The 20,749-nt window shown below is 39.2% G+C and overlaps 1 protein-coding gene across 2 annotated transcripts in view; it reads left to right on the top strand.

The window, feature by feature from the left end:
• Window positions 1-2,304: 2,304 nt before the first annotated feature.
• etnppl (ethanolamine-phosphate phospho-lyase) overlaps window positions 2,305-20,749 on the top strand; it is a 29,894-nt gene continuing 11,449 nt past the window's right edge. The window contains exons 1-6 of one of the 2 annotated variants that reach the window (XR_011475013.1): window positions 2,305-2,430; window positions 3,178-3,296; window positions 4,358-4,517; window positions 9,266-9,340; window positions 9,819-9,912; window positions 13,095-13,211. Coding sequence is in view for 1 of the 2 variants with exons in the window: in XM_023982188.2 (XP_023837956.1) it covers window positions 2,372-2,430; window positions 3,178-3,296; window positions 4,358-4,517; window positions 9,266-9,340; window positions 9,819-9,912; window positions 13,095-13,211 (624 nt within the window). In the remaining variant the exon portion in view is untranslated. The remainder of the gene's footprint in view (window positions 2,431-3,177; window positions 3,297-4,357; window positions 4,518-9,265; window positions 9,341-9,818; window positions 9,913-13,094; window positions 13,212-20,749) is intronic. The other variant, XM_023982188.2, reaches the window with a different exon arrangement.

Raw genomic sequence — 20,749 nt, 5'->3', positions numbered from 1 at the left:
TTGAATCATGATGATGTCAGTGATCTTCAGGTCGGCGCTCTAGAAAGAGGCCCGAGTTCCCGAATTGCAATTCCGAGTTGGATAACCGTTCAAAACGTATTCTCCCAGTCGGAGCTCTTTTTTTCCAGAGTGCCCAATTGTCTTGAACTCACTGAAGTCTGAGATTTTCCAGTTCCGAGTTTCCAGTTGTTTTGAGCGCGGCAGAACGGATACTTGAATGACAGCATGGCCAATGTCGTAAGTTTTCCTTTTAAGCTTAGAAAAGAGACCCTTAAACCCAGACTTGGACCAAACACCCAACACCCACTCACTAGCAGGCTAGTGATTGCTTTGCAATGCTTGTAGTTAGTCACTGTTTCCTTCCAAACTGTTCCTTCCACTGTTGAATTTGCGATTTCCAACTTGTTGGGTAATGTTTATGTCCAATGACCGATGAGCACCGATACATTTTATCTATAATTTCTCTTCATATGACAAGGATTGAAAACGATTTTCCAGTAGATTGTCGACTTGACTCATGATGATGACTGCTAGTGTAACAGTTTAACTTTCGTCCGTCCCCGAACCAGGGACCCTCTGCACAGATCAACAACAGTCACCCACGAACCATCGTTACCCATCGCGCCACAAAAGCTGCGGCCCTTGCAGAGCAAGGGGAACAACTACTTCAGGTCTCAGAGCGAGTGACGTCACCGATTGAAAKGCTATTAGCMCGCAACACCGCTAACTAGCTAGCCATTTCACATCGGTTACACTCACCCCCCTTTTCCGCAGCAACCAGTGATCCGGGTCAACAGCATCAATGTAACAGTATAGCTTTCGTCCGTCCCCTCGCCGTGCTCGAACCAGGGACCCTCTGCACACATCAACAACAGTCACCCACGAAGCATCGTTACCCATCGCGCCACAAAAGCCACGGCCCTTGCAGAACAAGGGGAACAACTACTTCAGGTCTCAGAGCGAGTGACGTCTCCGATTGAAAAGCTATTAGCGCGCACCACCTCTAACTAGCTAGCCATTTCACATCGGTTACACTGGCTTGCTAGCTAAGATTTTGAAAGTATGATGTTGACACGATCAGTCCAATCAAAGCTAGGGTAGATATAATGTGATTTGATGTTGTTTTATCTGTGGCCAATGACCTTGAACCTTCTTGGATGGGCCCTTCTAATGTAACTCTATGGCAGCACCCAAGGGTCTTGAATTTGCGAACTCTACCCGTAGATTTTGCGGCGACGTAGTGTCCCCATGAGTGACAGAACACTGAGCCAATCATGGCGCAACTAGAGAACATTACCAACCCCTATGCTGCGTATTTTCCGCTGGCTGCCCCACCACAGACAGCACTGAGCTAGGCTGAAACACCTGCATTTTGGAGCTGCCTTACTCAAGAAAGCAAAATAGAGACCAAGTTTTTATGTGGCTTTATTTTTTTATATATATATTTTTTTAAATTGCAAACTGATATGTGTCACGTATTAATGACAAAATAACATGCAAAACAGCTAAACAGCTAAACAGGTGGGGCTCTGCCCGGAATAACGGGTTGCCACTGCACATAATACAACACAGAAAAATCTTTGATAAACAATGTTAATCTTACCAACGATGGCCTTCAGTGTTCTTATATCGATGGCATCCTTGGCAACAGGTCAAAAGAGGTAAGTAGAATGGGTAAGTATATGAATATGAACATACTGTACATTTGCATTCAAACACACATACTCATTAGCTAGAATGACAAAACAGAGGCTACATAGCTACATTTCAATGGGACTAGCAAACAGCAACCAACAATCCTGTTTTGTCTTCTTCTGAGGTCAGGAAAAGCCGATGTAGTCTGGCTGTAGTGTTGTGACTACTTATTTATGATCAATATCAAGTATTACAAACTCTACCTGATTACTATTGAAAAGCCTGTGTAGTAAAGCTGTAATGTTTTGACTACTTATTTACTACCGACATCAAGTAGTAAAAATCTCTACCTGAATATTAAAACTTCTGTTTTCCTATTGAACACTACCAAACTCTACTTGTGTATCTTGAGTAGTGCATCAACTACACATTCACTACACAATCCCTACACGTTTTTTCATAGTCACTACTGCACGAATAGGTTTCGTGTAGTAATTCAGTACTTTTTCAAGAGTTATAGGCAAATCATGCGTCACCAGCTGTGACTTGCGGTCAGTGTCCTTGCATTGTCGTTTTCACAGCAGAAATGAAAATGTGTCTAGAGGGCAGTATTGGGCTGCAAATCCGTGTGCCTGCGTGTGCCTGCGCGTGTCCGTTGCAACGCAATTTCTGGACTGACAAAACGGAGATAAATGAGGGACAACTGTTCATTATCTCTGAATGAAAGAACGTCAGGATGACAGCAGAAATGTTTCCTAAGGAGAAGACCATCGATCTTCGGAAAAAGCACATTGGGTAAGACATCGATTTTTTTTATAGCCTGTATGCTACTGTGTTTAATACTGAAATGTCTTCAAAATTCTGCACTGGTTGCTGAGACTATAAGAAAGTATTTTAAATGTAATTACAATAAAGCTATATCACAGGTACTTTCTATTTCGGAACATTCAAATAATGCATGTACTTTTTATCGAATGTGTATGCCATAAGTAATGCCTGACAGAGTCCTTTCTCAAATCGAGAGTTAACGTTACCAACATGCCACACAATAACTTGAGATACGTGTCATCTCTTGTCTCAAACCAGAAGTGAAAGAACATGGTCTAACTGAAATAGGATACTTTTTTAAGTTCCCTTCTTTTCAACACAACAATTATATTTTACGTAAAAGGTATAGGTTATCGTGACTTTATGCGCGCTATTAGCAACGGTAATGATGCTCTTTTATTATATAAGCTGACAGGGAAGCCTAAGGATAGTGGTTGGCTATGCATTATTTTGAGACCAACATAAGTAACCTTATTCATTTTACTGAATTGCATTTCGAATAAAGAAGGTTATTTTTGTTAAAGACAACAAGTCAATCTTAGTATATTTGCCTCCTATATGTAAGTACACTTATTTCTAGTTATGCCTAGATTTCTTGCCCTTTATGGCACAGGAGGTAGTGAGTGCACATTTCCCTGCAACCAAGAACCACAATGACCACCATGACCACCAATTGCTACAGTATCAATATATTAAGACTCAGTTCTCTTTCAGTCCATCATGTAAGGTGTTCTTCAGCCACGATCCCATCAAGATTGTGCGAGCCAAAGGCCAGTACATGTATGACGAGAATGGTGTGCGATACTTGGACTGCATCAACAACGTTGCACACGGTGAGCACTGGCACAAACACATTATTCACTTACATAGACAGTGACATCACACACTCACCGCAGTGATTTTAGTGTAGAACATGATATGGTCACAGGATCTGATGGAGAAACTGACAGATGTATTGCACACTAAGTTTGCTAGCTTTTGAGTGATTAAACCCAATAGAAATTCATGTACAGTACCAGTCAAAAGTTTGGACACACCTACTCATTCCAGGATTTGTCTTTATTTTTACTATTTTCTACATTGTAGAATAATAGTGAAGACATCAAAAATAACACATATGGAATCATGTAGTAACCAAAAAAGTGTTAAAGAAACCAAAATAGGCAAAGAGTTCAAATAAGCAAAGAGAAACGAAAGTCCCATCATTACTTGAAAACATGAAGGTCGGTCAATACGGAAAATGTCAAGAACTATGAAAGTTTCGTTAAGTGCAGTTGCAAAAACCATCAAGCGCTATAATATGGACTTGTTCTTTTACCAAATAGGGCGATCTTCTATATACCAACCCTACCTTGTCACAACACAACTGATTGGCTCAAAAGCATTAAGGAAAGAAATTCCACAAATGTACTTTTAATAAGGCACACCTGTTAATTGAAATGCCTTCCAGGTGACTACCTCATGAAGCTGGTTGAGAGAATGCCAAGTGTGGAAAGCTGTCATCAAGGCAAAGGGTGGCTACTTTGAAGAATCTCAAATATAAAATATATTTTGATTTGTTTAATACTTTTTTGTTTACTACATGATTCTATATGTGTTATTTAATAGTTTTGATGCCTTCACTACTATTCTACAATGTAGAAAATAGTAAAAATAAAGAAAAGCCCTTGATTGAGTAGGTATGTCCAAACTTTTGACTGGTACTGTATTTCCATGCAAGAGCAACACAATGACATTTTGTAAAGTATTACCCCTTTCCCTCATCACTACCTAATATCAGGAAGCCAACACTTCTGCAGCCCAGCAGAATGATACAAAAAAATGGACTGATTCCAATTGTATGATTGTCATTAACTTGAACACCAATTCTATGGTTGTGTGCTTGACTCCACAGTGGGTCACAGTCACCCAATGGTGGTGAAGGCTGGGGCTGAACAGATGGAGCTACTGAATACTAACTCACGCTTCCTGCATGATAACCTTGTCCAGTACGCCCAGAGGCTGCAGGCTACTCTACCTGAAAAGCTCTCTGTCTGCTACTTTGTCAACTCAGGGTATGTACATGGTCATTTCAGTCGATGATTTTAACCAGTGCCTTCAGAAAGTGCTCCTGAGTGTCGCAGCGGTCTAAGGCACTGCATCTTAGTGCTTGAGGTGTCACTACAGACACCCTGGTTTGAATCCAGGCTGTATCACAACCGGCCGTGATTGGGAGTCCCATAGGGTGGCACACAATTGGGCCGGTGTAGGCAGTCATTGTAAATAAGAATTTGTTCTTAACTGACTTGCCTAGTTAAATAAAATTTAAAAAAAGACTAACAACCCTTGCCCTTTTCCAATTGTTGTGTTACAGCCTGAATTTAAAATGGATTAAAATGTATTTGTTTGTCACTAGCCTACACACAATACCCCATCATGTCAAAGTGAAACTATGTTTTTCCAAATTTTTCTAAATTAATTAAAATTGAAAAGTCAATAAGTATTTAACCCCTTCATTATGGCAAGCCTAAATAAGTTTAGGGGTAAACATTTGCTTAACAAGTCACATAATAAGTTGCATGAACTCACTCTGTGTGCAATAATATTGTTTAACAGGATTTTTGGATGACTACCTCACCTCTGTACCCCACACATACAATTATCTGTATGATCCCTCAGTCGAGCAATTAATTTCAAACACAGATTAAACCACAAAGACCAGAGAGATTTTCCAATGCCTCGCAAAGAAGGGCACCTATTGGTACAGCAGATGGGTAAAAATGAAAAAAGCAGACATTGAATATCCCTTTGAGCATGGTGAAGTTATTAATTACACGTTGGATGGTGTATCAATACACTTAGTCACTATAAAGATACAGGCGTCCTTCCTACCCCATTTGCCGGAGAGGAAGGAAACCGCTCAGGGATTTCAAAATGAGGCAAATGGTGACTTTAAAATAGTTACAAGGTTAAATGGTTGTGATAGGAGAAAACTTAGGATGGATCAACAACATTGTAGATACTCCACAATACTAACTAATTGACAAAGTTAAAAGAAGGAAGCCTGTACAGAATAAAAATGTTCCCAAACATGCCTCCTTCTTGTAATAAGTCACTAAAGTAAAACGGCAAAAAATGTGGCAAAGAAATTAACTTTATTTCCTGAATACAAAGTGTTATGTTCAGAGCAAATCCAACACAACACATCACTGAGTACTACTCTTCATATTTTCAAGCATAGTGTTTGCCGCATCATGTTATGTCTATGCTTGTTAATGATTGGGGGTTAGGATAAAAAAAATTACGGAATGGAGCTAAGCACAGGCAAAATCCTAGAGGAAAACCTGGTTCAGTCTGCTTTCCACCAGTCACTGTGAGATGAATTCACCTTTTAGCAGGACAATAAATAAAACACAAGGCCAAATCTACACTGGAGTTGCTTACCAAGAAGACAGTGAATGTTCCGGAGTGGCCGAGTTACAGGTTTTACTTAAATCTACAACCTGAAAATGGTTGTCAATGATTAACAACTAATTTGACAGAGCTTGAAGAATTTAGAAAATAATAATGGCAACAATTTCTAAAAACATGTTTTCACTTTGTAATTATGTGGTATTGTCTGTAGATGGGTTAGGGAAAGGAAATCTATTTAATATATTTGGAATTCAAGCTGTAACACAGCAAAATGTGGAATAAGTCAAGGTATATGAATACTTTCTGAAGGCACTGTATATCTCTGCAGGTGATCTTTCTATCTGGTCATAATCACTAATATAGATCCCCCTCCACCCTCTGGTGGTATGGATAACTTATTATTATGTCTCCAGAGAAACCTATATTCAAATAAAGGTCCTATCTATCAAATGACTAAAGTGGAATTAGGTGTTTTTGGCTGCGGTCAAAATGACCCCAAAGGACTTTTTAAAAAGTCCATATTGGGCTCCCGAGTGGCGCAGTGGTTCAAGGCACTGCAAGAGGTGTCACTACAGACCCTGGTTCAATTCCAGGCTGTATCACAATCAGCCGTGATTGGGAGTCCCATAGGGCGGCGCAGAATTGGCCCAGCGTCGTCCCGGCTGGGGTAGACCGTCATTGTAAATAAGTATTTGTTCTTATTTGACTTGCCTAGTTACATTAAATAAAAATATTGGTACAGAAACACTAAACAATTATTTTGATTTATGAAGAACAAGTTGATTGACAAAGTCATGAAACATTGGAGCAGTTTAATAAACCACCATTCAGCTATGATAACAAAATACCTCTGGGGTCAAAATGATAGTATGAGGGTGGTTTGTGAACACAAACATTGTATCTACTTCTTGTGAACAATTACAATTTTTTGCATCAAGAGCTCAGCTCAATAACAGATAAGCACTGAGCCAAAGATAAAAGAATTTGCAAACACTCACTGGCATTTTGAAATATGGCATTACCATTACAAAAATCAAGGTTTCTCAAACTCTGTCCAAAGTTACAGTAACATGTGTGTGTAAACAGGCAGATAGATAGAGACAGACATACAGACAGACTGAAAGACAGAGTTCAGCAGGACTGAACATCACAGAGAAAGGGAAAAGGATAGAGAAGCTAACCCGTGCAGATCTTCTATGAGGTCTGGAACAGTGTCAATTCCCAGCTATGGGCTTTGGAATGCACACACGTGCAATGTTAAGGACACCTCTCAGAACTGGTCTAGACACCGGGTCCTTACACGTGACAGGTAGGGACAACCTGTTATTCTGCAAAAAAAAAAGACCTTTGACCTGTATTCATAACAAAGTACAGAGTAAAAAATAAAAACTTTGAAACTGATACTTTGATGTTTTCAGATTTTAGGTTAAACAACACTCTTTTTGCTCCAAGGCAAAACCATGTTTGAATAATGCCGCGTTCATGTGCTAGTCTGAACTAGGAAACTCCTACATGTCTGGTTTGCTAACTGTTTGTAGTTATACAACGTTCAACCAGTTAGCAAGTCGGAAATGTCAGTTTCTCCAGAGTTTTGACTAGCACGTCATTGGTATCCAGTTGAGTTTCTTTTACTTCTACACAGTAAATATTGCTTTATTGATTGAATGAATCTAAGCACATATCCCTAGTGAAAAAACATGTTTTATTTGGTTTTGCTTGCTAAACTTTCACAAACTGGCTTTGATTTGGCAAAAATAGTTGAAAGTGTATAAATTGTCCCTATTCATCTCAAGAAGCACTAGATGGAGAACCAGTGCCAGAACTCTGCTACCTCATATCCACATGTAATTGCTACATAGTGATATCAATTACAGACAGCATATTTTGTCAGTCGTTTTTAAGATTAGACATTGTGGTGGACAAGGCTGCTATTTGTGTATCAAGATTATGTTAAACCCAGCAACATGGTCAGAAGATGCATGTGAGTGTTAATAGTACCCAGCTGTACAAAAAAGCTTTTGCTCTAATGACACAATGTTTCTATCTGTCATTTGTTATAACAAAACCACAATGTAAACATAAACTAGGATTTATATTACATCTATATGGTTTATATGCATCTAAAGCTGTTATGTTTTAATGTCCCATTTGGCTTTCCTGTGTTTTATGTACAGTAATTTTCCATACTATGAGGTTGGAATAATACTGTGAAATTTAGAAAATTATGATTAATACCCTTTTAGTGTAAGAGCTGTTTGAATAGACTGCCTGAAATTTCAGCCGGTTTTGGTGGGGTGGAGTTTTGGCCTGCCTGGTGACATCACCAGGTGGTAAATTAGTTTAGAGACCAATAAGAAAGAGTGTTCCAAATCTCTCAGCCAAGATCAGCTCGTTTTCAGTTTTCCCCTCCCCACACAGACCACTCCCAGCTAAATTCTTGCTTGAGAAATTGCTCTTTGCTAAGAAGCTGTTTTTGGACATTTTGGGAATTTTTTTATTGAAAACAGGCATATTTTTTTGATATTGAGATAAAAGTTTGATATTAAGATTTTTTTAAACTGCTTCATTGGACCTTTAAGCCAATTTCCTGCAATTCTACAATGTATCTATGTAGCTGAAAGATTTTTATTATTTTAACACAAATTTCATGAGATTTTACATATTCTGCCATGGAGCTGAGAGAAAATGTAAAAAAAAAAATAAAAAAAACATTTGGTCATTTAGCAGACACTCTTATCCAGAGCAATTTACAGGAGCAATTAGTGCCTTGCTTGAGGGCACAGACCGATTTTTCACCGAGTGGGCTCAGTGATTCAAACCAGCAACCTTTCCATTACTGGCCCAAGACTCTTAACCACTGAACCACCCATGTTGCAATTTTAAAGCACATTTCCTGCAATTCTATGCATTTTGCCATGGCTAATGCTGTGTTCTTATGCTCAAGCATTATAACGAAATCAAAACTGCTAAATTCATTGTTTTGGGAATTTTGAATTCTAGCTTTTTTTTGGTGATTGTTAGTTCTCAAAGATGATATTATTAAAAAATATATAGGTCTGTTATATTTTCTACATACTTTATATCTGGTTTTAGTTTAAGTTTACACTGAAATTGCATTTCCATCACAAAAATGTATAAAAAATTATAATATTTTTTTTTTTACATTGTTTGTAAAACATGCTTAGGTGGCCCGCCCAAATATTACAATGGCAGAAAAATCCCTATAATGCGAAGATGGTATGGTTATCCAATAATTTGCAACAATAGATGGCCATTCTATCCCTTTATGCAGGGCTGTTAAATATAAACTCTTGTTCCTCTTAAACTCTTAACTGTGATATCCAGGGCCAAGCCTGTGTATTCTGTGGTGACTGTGTAACTGAAGTGAACTTTACCCTTTGAACTTCAGCTCTGAAGCCAACGACCTGGCGCTCAGACTGGCCTGGGAGTACACAGGCCACAAAGACGTCATAACGTTGGACAAGTAAGTCAACACTGTGGGTGTAGGCATTTGTGTTTGCGGCAAGTGAAAAGTTTGCACCTGTTATATTATAGGGAGAATAAAACATAAAAGAACAGAAGGTAAAATGAAAACCAGGATCTGATCTTAATGTAAAGAAGAAGTGTAAATACAGAGTTTAAAACGTTGTCTCTCTCCAATAATAACATCTGCATACTTTGCACAGTTGCAAATTCTTTGTAAGTTGTTCTCTCTAGAGCAGTAAAAACACTAACTAACCCAGACTCTTCTTAGATAATATGCCATCTGGTCCAAATGTTAATTATTCTGCTAACGTGATTTTTTGTGTGCCCTAAATGTGCATATGTGTTAGAGAATTCTATGATCAATGTTCACTTATAACACATCATTAACCGAATTTACTCTAGATTTCATTGAGAATCTGGTATTTCATCTGTCACCATCAGTGTTTTCAAATTTTTCCATGTTCCTCTATTTGCAGTGCATATCACGGCCATGTGTCATCGCTCATTAACATCAGCCCTTATAAATTTCAACAGCTGGCCAATGCAGAGCAGAGCAAATCTGTTCACGTGGTGAGTATCCCTGTCCGTCTGCCACCGCAGAATGAAAACATCATGACTCAACATGCTCCATTGGATTTGACAGGGTAGTGTGTGAAACAGGCATAGTGAAGTAGGAAGCAATCCCACAGGTCATGTTCCTGTTCTTATTCTGATAAGATACATACTGTTTTAAGGCGCCGTTTCTCTTTGATGCAGCGATAAAGTGGCAGAGTGTGTTCCTAAGATCAGTCACCTGTTTCCCTTGATATTATAGATGAAGTCTGATGTGGCTGGTTGTAGAATATCCTCCTATAATGTTACATGCTAAGTGAACTAAGTCAGCCTGTCTCACCACCTTATATGGATTATTAATGTGGGTTGATATGAGTAATCGTCTCACTAAACTGAGAACCGGAACATCTAGCAACACTTATTTTCAACCGCAAGATAGAATATGTACATACTGTATCTCAAGTTTGTACTAATGTAATTACTTACCAACTCAAATTTGTAGCTTGCTTGTTTAACAGTATGGTCTCAGTTCTGTTTGAGCCATCACGTGTCACTCCTTGTCACTCATTTGTCAGGAGTTGACATCATAGCACAAACAGATCTGGAACCACGCTAATGTTTGAATAGCCTACCCAGGAGTGAAAGTAAGCCGGTCCGGTACGGGTTTACCGGCAAAATAAATTGTGGGTGTACATCATACCGGTAAAACATGAGCGTATCACAAGAATTGAAACAAAGATGGCAAGAAATCTGTAGGCTATTACACCATCATTTATCATTACCACCTATCAGTCACATGAACATTTTTAGAATGGACTTGAAAATGGGTGGTATACGTTCCAAAATGCTGTGTGGTTCAACGTGAACAATCCAATTTTGCCAAGACAGAGAGGACTGGCCGGCACCGAGACGCACATAGGCACACACAGCAGTGGAGGCATCAATCAATTCAGGCTACAAGTGTGCCTAATGGCAATCGCCAAATGTCATTTCACTTTTTGATGTCTCTTTCCATTCAGCAAATGGCAGGTGCACAGTGAACTGTTTTAGATAGTGGAATTATTTTAGAGTGGTGAATGTTCGCAGGTAGCCTACTTTTTTAAGTGATTTGTTTGACAATTAGATGAAAACATCATGCCTGGTTGTGTTCATGCCACATTAATAGTTATACATTTTTACAGTTAAATGACATGTCTTTAAAAAAAAACTGTACATTCACACATACTTACACTTAGGTTACATACACTTGTTTTTCAACCACTCCATAAATTTCTTGTTAACAAACTATTGCTTTGGCAAGTCGGTTAGGACATTTACTTTGTGCATGACACAAGTAATTTTTCCAACAATTGTTTAGACAGATTATTTCACTTATAATTCACTGTATCACAATTCCAGTGGGTCAGAAGTTTACATACACTTAGGTTGGAGTCATTAAAAACTTGTTTTTCAACCACTCCATAAATTTCTTGTTAACAAACTATAGTTTTGGCAAGTCGGTTAGGACATTTCTCTTTGTGCATGACACAAGTAATTTTTCAAACAATTGTTTACAGACAGATTTTTCACTTATAATTCACTGTATCACAATTCCAGTGGGTCAGAAGTTTACATACACTAAGTTGACTGTGTCTTTAAACAGCTTGGAAAATTCCAGAAAAGAATGTCATGGCTTTAGAAGCTTCTGATAGGCTAATTGACATAATTTGAGTCAATTGGAGGTGTACCTGTGGATGTATTTCAAGGCCTACCTTCAGACTCAGTGCCTCTTTGCTTGACATCATGGGAAAATCTAAAATAAATCAGCCAAGACCTCAGAAAAACAATTGTAGACCTCCACAAGTCTGGTTCATCCTTGGGAGCAATTTCCAAACGCCTGAAGGTACCACGTTCATCTGTACAAACAAAAGTACGCAAGAAACACCATGGAACCACTTAGCCGTCATACCACTCAGGAAGGAGATGCGTTCTGTCTCCTAGAAATCAACGTACTTTGGTGCGAAAAGTGCAAATCAATCCCCGAACAACAGCAAAGGACTTTGTGAAGATGCTGGAGGAAACCGGTACAAAAGTATCTATATCCACAGTAAAACCAGTCCTATATCAACATAACCTGAAAGGCCGCTCAGCAAGGAAGAATCCACGGCTCCAAAACCACCATAAAAAAAGAAAGCCAGACTACGGTTTGCAACTGCACATGGGGACGAAGATCGTACTTTTTGGAAAAATGCCTCTGGTCTGATGAAACAAAAATAGAACTGTTTGGTCATAATGACCATCGTTATGTTAGGAGGAAAAAGGGGGAGGCTTGCAAGCCGAAGAACACCATCCCAACTGTGAAGCACGGGGTGGCAGCATCATGTTGTGGGGGTGCCTTGCTGTAGGAGGGACTGGTGCACTTCACAAAATAGATGGCATCATGAGGCAGGAAAATTATGTGGATATATTGAAGCAACATCTCAAGACATCAGTCAGGAAGTTAAAGCTTGTTCGCAAATGGGTCTTCCAAATGGACAATGACCCCAAGCACACTTCCAAAGTTGTGGCAAAATGGCTTAAGGACAACCAAGTCAAGGTATTGGAGGGCCATCACAAAGCCTGACCTCAATCCCATAGAAAATTTGTGGCAGAACTGAAAAAGTGTGTGCGAGCAAGGAGTCCTACAAACCTGACTCAGTTACACCAGCTCTGTCAGGAGGAATGGGCCAAAATTCACCCAACTTATTGTGGGAAGCTTGTGGAAGGCTACCCGAAACGTTTGACCCAAGTTAAACAATTTAAAGGCAATGCTATCAAATACTAATTGAGTTTAAGTAAACTTCTGACCACTGGGAATGTGATGAAAGAAATAAAAGCTGAAATAAATCATTCTCTCTACTATTATTCTGACATTTCACGTTCTTAAAATAAAGTGGTGATCCTAACTGACCTAAAACAGGGAATTTTTACTGGAATTAAATGTCAGGAATTGTGAAAAACTGACTTTAAATGTATTTGGCTAAACTTCCGACTTCAACTGTCGGAGTTCCAATACCGGGAAGAAATTAAATCTACTCTCACCCCTGAGCACCATGCTGCTGTATGCTAGATCCAAACATCCCTAAATTCATTGCTCTTTAGACTGATTGCTCAGATGGTTTTTCACATGCTGTGCTTTTTTGAAATATGTTCCAACTGTGTTCTTTCCCCCATTCCCCTAGGCTCTGAGCCCTGACCTCTACAGAGGCAACTATAGACAAGACCATCCAGACCCCGCCACAGCATATGCCGATGACGTCAACAATCTTATACAGAAAGCCCATGAGAAAGGACACAAGGTACAAAATAAAAATGGTGTCGTATTCTGGGTTACCTTACCTAGAGAATCTGATGCCTACAAATAGGGCTGGGCGATTACATTTTAAAAAATGTAATGTTTTCTCTAAATAAGCTTTGACGCAAAACATTAAAAGTCAGTACACTGCATGTAAAATTATACCTAGGCTAAAATATATCCTTTCCACAACCATAAGACCCACTAATAATTGAAATATTTTATCAAAATAGTTTAACCTGCTTTTTTGCAATAATCACTGATCTAACTTTCAAGTCTGTCTATGAAAATGCCATTTCTGTTAGAAATCTAACCAGAACCATGCACAATGCACTTCCTGTAGCAGGCATTATAGAAAATTAACACAGATATCATAAACAATCTCTCAAGTACAAGCCCACGTGCTAGTGAGTAGCCAGCTAATCTTTATATTTAAAGTCAACTTGTATCTATTTGCTTGCTAACAAGGTATAACAGTGTAACTGTTATGAGTACACCCTCCTGTCCGTCTCCAACTGTTGGAACAACATAGCCCGTTCACTTTGTTAAGATAAGTTGCCTACCTGGTTATAATGCTTATTTTTCAGAATGAGAACAAGTTTCCAATTCCTGATATAAATGCATCTTTAAATGCTCATTGCGCATTCATAAAACACAGACTAAACAGCTAGCACATGACAGTCTGTGGCTAAAATGCTACTAGCAGTGAGCATACATTTTCCACAATCATGTTCATTGATACTCTCGTTATAGTGTACCACAGTATGAGTCATAATACCCATAAAACCTAGCGGTCAAACAGGGAAATGGTTCTAATCGTTTTTCCACCATTAATTTTTCCCATAAGGGATTTTAGAAACATTTAAAATAAGGGCTGTGTTCCGTGTAGACTTAACCTGGCGTGACATTTTGATAACCGTGTAAATCTCTCTAGGACAAGGTGACTTATCAATATATTTGCCTGTATTTACCTCCACCCCCCAAAAATGAATTAGCTGCTAATGTAGTTATCATAAATAACTACAAATGCCATGACGATCTGGACGAGACTGCAGAATCTAGGCAAAAGCAAAGAATCTCTGGATGAACTATCTGATGTTACCTAAATGTAGTAATTAATACATTGGCTACACTTCTTTAAATAGACAATTCTGTGAACTGTCATGTGCAAGTTTTAAATTGACACAATACCTATTAGCAAAGGTGTCAGCTAGAGATGACATGCAGGAGCTTGCAGGGATTTGTAGTTTTGCATGATGTCTACTTTGATGCTAATTAGCATTTTCAAATCTGTAAATAGAGCCAAATACAGTATACAATGCTTTTGGAAAGTATTCAGACCCCTTGACTTTTTCCACATTTTGTTACCTTACAGCCTTATTATAAAATGGATTAAATAAATAAAAATGCTCAGCAATCTACACACAATGCCCCATAATGACAAAGCGAAAACAGGTTTCTAGAAATGTTTGCACATTTATAAAAAAATACAAAACAGAAATACCTTATTTACATAAGTATTCAGACCCTTTGCTATGAGACTCGAAATTGAGCTCATGTGCATCCTGTTTCCATTGATCATCCTTAGAGATGTTTCTACAACTTGATTGGAGTCCACCTGTGGTAAATTGAATGATATCACATTTACATACAGTACCAGTCAAAATGTTGGACACACCTACTCAGTCCAGAGTTTCTTTATTTTTACAATGTTCTACATTGTAGAATAATAGTGAAGACATCAAAACTATGAAATAACACATGTAGTAACCAAAAAAGTGTTTTATTTTATATTTGAGATTCTTCAAAGTAGCCACCCTTTGTCTTGATAAATGAATCACGCTTCACCATCTGGTAGTCAGACGGACGAATCTGGGTTTGGCGGATGCCAGGAGAACTTTACCTGCCCCAATGCATAGTGGCAACTGTAAAGTTTGGTGGAGGATAGATAATGGTTTTGGGCTGTTTTTCATGGTTCGGCTTGGCCCCTTAGTTCCAGTGAAAGGAAGTCTTAACACTACAGCATACAATGACATTCTAGACGATTCTGTGCTTCCAACTTTGTGGCAACAGTTTGGGGAAGGCCCTTTCCTGTTTAAGCATGACAATGCCCCCGTGCACAAAGCGAGGTCCATACAGAAATGGTTTGTCGAGATCGGTGTGGAATAACTTGACTGGCCTTCACAGAGCCCTGACCTCAACCCCATTAAACAACTTTGGGATGAATTGAAACGCCGAGCCCCAGGCTTAATCGCCCAACACCAGCAATAATTCAACATCTAGTGGAAAGCCTTCCCAGAAGAGTGGAGGCTGTTATAGCAGCAAAGGGGGGACCAACTCCATATTAATGCCCATGATTTTGGAATGAGATTTTCAACGAGCAGGTGTCCAACTATTTTTGGTCATGTAGTGTATATTGATAAAAGTCACCTAGACCACGAGAGATTTACATGTTTATCAAAACGTCACGCCAGGGTAAGCCTATACGAAATATAGCCCTTATTTGAAGTGTTTCTAAAAAATCCCCTGTGAGAAAAATATATGGTGGAAAAACGATTAGAACAATTTCCCTGTTTGACCGCTAGGTTTTATGGATATTATGACACCTCCACTTTGGGACTCTATTGTAGGATCTGCTTTGTTTTACATTTTGGGAGTTGAGACATAAAAAGGGTATCGTTATAAAGGTTAAGTTTTCATCTATTACAGTAAAATAATGTCTAAGTGTTTCTGTGTCCATATGACCGATTCTGTTGGACCAAACTTCAAATGCAAATATGAAGTTTAAACTGCTTGTTGTCAGAGAGGAAGATCTTTCGTCTTTGTTGTTGTGAGTGGCAGGGGGAGGGGCTTGGTGTTAGTGTGGGAAGGTGCACAGTCCAGACAGCACAGAAGGAGCGAAGGAGACGAGACCAAAAAGACAGAACGCTCATAAAAACAACAAAAAATGTAAACTTTGATTCTTGCGATACAGGAATTTGGAACATTGTGCTAAAACACATTCAAATGAATCTAATTAATGATATATATTTCCCAGCCCTACCTGCAAATCTACTGAATATATCTCATAATTATAAGCAGTAATTGCTGAACTTAAAGGCGCAATATGAAGATATCACTCCGCCAATGTCTGGTTGCTAAAATTCTAAAATGTTCGCCTAATTTCAGTTTATGTGGCAAAACAAGCAATGTTACTATTTATTTTTGTACCTTTATTTTAACAGGGAGTCCATTTGAGACCAAGGCCTCTTTTACAAGGGATTCCTGCATATACACAATTTACAATGAATAGTGTAAAGAATCATTGTACCAACTCTAAACCGCTGTGAAATATCTTTTCAATAGCCAATAATATCATATTTTCAGCTGTTTGGAGCTGGTGTACCAAACCGAAAGTAAAAATACACAAAAACGAAGCATAGAATGGATCTCTCTTATCAGACTTGCTTTCAATGAGAATGACTGATGTTTAACTCACATTTCTTTGTGAATGTGGTTGGGTCACGCACAAAGCTACATTTCACCCCTTTAATATTTGTGACTCACCACATGGATTCGGTCTTATGTAGCATAATGTGAAATTGTGTTTTTTTACATTTGATAAAAGTAGAGACTAAGAGCTACAAAATGGTATATCATACACTGCATTTGAGGAACAATGGGAAAGTAATTATGCTTTGAAAGTTGATCAACTTGTAAACTCACTTTTGAGAAAATCACCTTTGAATGTTTTGGTATCTAGTGAAGAGCACTTCTTTGTCAACACCCATTCAGCATCGTTCACACCCTCTTAAGCTTTAGCCCCACCCATCTTGTTTCCCTCTCGGAGCGCACACTTGACACACTGACCGATGATTTGTTTACATCTGGATAACATGAAAACAGCCTAACCAGCTCTGCTGGAAACAATTTCATTACTCTTTTTTTTACGTTTACTGACACCGGCCATATTCAATGGGTGTTGTACACACGTCACATAACGTTAGCTAACAAGCCAGCCAGCTAACGTTAGCTAGTTAAACAACAATGAACAAAGTTACAAGAATGCCTAACATTAGGCTCTAACTAGAAAAGCAAATAGCTCTGGGAAACGAATAATAACCTCCGCTAGGGAGCCAGCATTGCTAACGTTAGCTAGCTAACTAACAGTACAGTTTAGCTTAAGACATATAGCAAGCTAGGTAAACAATGAACCAAGCTAGGTAAACAACGTTTAAGATCACACATGTCACCTAACGTTAGCTAACGAGCGAGCCAGCTAACGTTAGCTAGTTAAACAACCATGAACAAAGTGCCAACAATGCCTAACATTAGGCTCTTACTAGAAAAGCAAACGGCTCTGGGAAACAAATAATAACGTCAGCTAGGGAGCCAGCTACACTTTAGCTTGAAATGAAACCACTTTCTGTCAAAATTAAAAACGTGTAATATCTGAAAATGTAGCTAGCTAACGCTAGACTATCTTACCTGTATACATCATCATGCATGATGGATGTGTCTCCCTGTCAGGAATGCCATACCATGTTTGCCCTTAGTTTGAAGATGTAATCCAGAGACAGGTGTTTTCTCCATCTCTTTAGCTATCGTACTGTAATTCCACGGATTTCAAAACTTGATCCTCCAGAAAGTGGAGAGCAACAATTATGCAGCCCCACTACAAAATACAAGCCGTGTTCAACAGGATTACCAACAGAGACTGACGAGCTCAAATAGACAGAAGCCTTGAATATGGCAGACCAATTCGAACTCCTCTCTCGGCATGTCCAGCCCACTCATTATCTCAGTCAATCATGGCTAGTGGGAAGGTTGCAACTTTTTCTGTGGCTTAACCAATAAGGCTTGCAATTTAGCAATTGCATTCGTATTTACAGATGGCATACAAGTTTGTAATTAAGGCACATGGAAGTTCACATGTTCCAGAAGGCATTTCTGCCAAAAAAAGCATTTTGACCCAAAACATTTTTTACGTTCAAACAGCTCCCCTGTGAAGTTGTGACTTGTGACATACACCTAGTTTCCTGAATCGTGACTCACTACCTGGATTCGGTCCTATGTAGCAAAATTTGAAATTGTGTTTTTTACATTGGATAAAAGTAGAGACTCCGAGCTAGAAAATGGTATATCATACACTGCAGTTGAGGAACAATGAGAAAGTCATTATTCTTTGAAAGTTGATAAACTTGTAACCCCACTTTTGAATGTTTTGGTACACCTACTGGAGACCTCTTCTTTGTCTACACTCATTCAGCTTTGTTCACACCCTCTAAAGCCCCACCCATCTCTTTAAGGATTCACAGTGTAGTAAACAACCAAAGATTTCAAGACTAAAAGTTGTGAAAGTAGTAGCAAAAATATGTATTACAAATAAACTTTATCTTGTCCTTGGCCTATATCGTAATCTGACTTTGGTGCAGGTCATTTTGTTCATCCCATTACCGTCTGATAAACACACACTATATCAAATAAAATCTAAGTTTATTTGTCACATGAACAGGATACAGAAGGTGTAAACGGTACAGTTAAATGGTTACTTGCATAGTGGAGTCTTTTGTTTAGACATGTATCTAGCTAGCTCGCTAAACAATGAACCACAATCTCGAATAGCGAGCCAGCCAACTAACTTTAGCTAGCTAGCTAACAGTACGCTTTAACTTGCAATTAAAACGACTTTCTGACTAAATTAGAAACGTATAACATCTGAAAGTGTAGCTAGATTCTTATCTGTAAACATGGATGAACGCTCCTACCTCTGTCATGGATGCCATGATTGCCTTTAGTTTGATGATGCAATCCGGAGACAGGTATTTTATACAACTGCCTTCTTTCTGTGTTCTCTTTGTGAACTCTCCGCATTTGGCAATCATCTCTATGCTTCCACTGGGCATTCCACTGATTTCAAAACTCGGTCAACTTCTTCCGTGACAACGACACCGTTTCTTCCCCACCATTGTCATCAGAAGACTCTACCATGTCAAATCAAATCCAATCAGTTTATTTGTCACTTGCGCTGAATACAACAGGTGTAGACCTTACAGTGAAATGCTTACTTACAGGCTCTAACCAATAGTGCAAAAAAGGTATTAGGTGAACAATAGGTAGGTAAAGAAATAAAACAACAGTAAAAAGACAGGCTATATACAGTAGCGAGGCTATAGAAAGTACGAGCTACATACAGACACCGGTTAGTCAGGCTGATTGAGGTAGTATGTACATGTAGATATGGTTAAAGTACTATGCATACAGTGGGGAGAACAAGTATTTGATACACTGCCGATTTTGCAGTTTTCCTACTTACAAAGCATGTAGAGGTCTGTCATTTTTATCATAGGTACACTTCAACTGTGAGAGACGGAATCTAAAACAAAAATCCAGAAAATCACATTGTGTGATTTTTAAATAATTAATTTGCATTTTATTGCATGACATAAGTATTTGATACATCAGAAAAGCAGAACTTAATATTTGGTACAGAACCTTTGTTTGCAATTACAGAGCTCATACGTTTCCTGTAGTTCTTGACATTGTTTGCACACACTGCAGCAGGGATTTTGGCCCACTCCTCCATACAGACCTTCCCAGATCCTTCAGGTTTTGGGCTGTCGCTGGGCAATACGGACTTTCAGCTCCCTCAAAGATTTTCTATTGGGTTCAGGTCTGGAGACTGGTAGACCACTCCAGGACCTTGAGATGCTCTTACGGAGCCACTCCTTAGTTGCCCTGGCTGTGTTTCGTTTCGTTGTCATGCTGGAAGACCCAGCCACGACCCATCTTCAATGCTCTTACTGAGGGAAGGAGGTTGTTGGCCAAGATCTTGCGATACATGCCCATCCATCCTCCCCTCAATACGGTGCATTCGTCCTGACCCCTTTGCAGAAAAGCATCCCCAAAGATGATGTTTCCACTTCCATGCTTCACGGTTGAGATGGGTTCTTGGGGTTGTACTCATCATCCTTCTTCCTCCAAACACGGCGAGTGGAGTTTAGACCAAAAGCTCTATTTTTGTCTCATCAGACCACACGACCTTCTCCTATCCTCCTCTGGATCATCCAGATGGTCATTGGCAAACTTCAGACGGGCCTGGACATGCGCTGGCTTGAGCAGGGACCTTGCATGCGCTGCAGGATTTTAATCCATGATGGCGTAGTGTGTTACTAATGGTTTTCTTTGAGACTGTGGTCCCAGCTCTCTTCAGGTCATTGACCAGGTCCTGCTGTGTAGTTCTGGCTGATCCTCACCTCCTCATGATCATTGATGCCCACGAGGTGAGATCTTGCATGGAGCTCCAGACCGAGGGTGATTGACCGTCATCTTGAACTTCTTCCATTTTCTAATAATTGCGCCAACAGTTGTTGCCTTCTCACCAAGCTGCTTGCCTATTGTCCTGTAGCCCATCCAGCCTTGTGCAGGTCTACAATTTTATCCCTGATGTCCTTACACAGCTCTCTGGTCTTGGCCATTGTGGAGAGGTTGGAGTCTGTTTGATTGAGTGTGTGGACAGGTGTCTTTTATACATAACGAGTTCAAACAGGTGCAGTTAATACA

This window comes from Salvelinus sp. IW2-2015, linkage group LG37, assembly GCF_002910315.2.
Source record: "Salvelinus sp. IW2-2015 linkage group LG37, ASM291031v2, whole genome shotgun sequence".
In the NCBI taxonomy this organism is placed as follows: domain Eukaryota; kingdom Metazoa; phylum Chordata; class Actinopteri; order Salmoniformes; family Salmonidae; genus Salvelinus; species Salvelinus sp. IW2-2015.
This window is presented reverse-complemented; position numbering and strand designations above follow the sequence as displayed.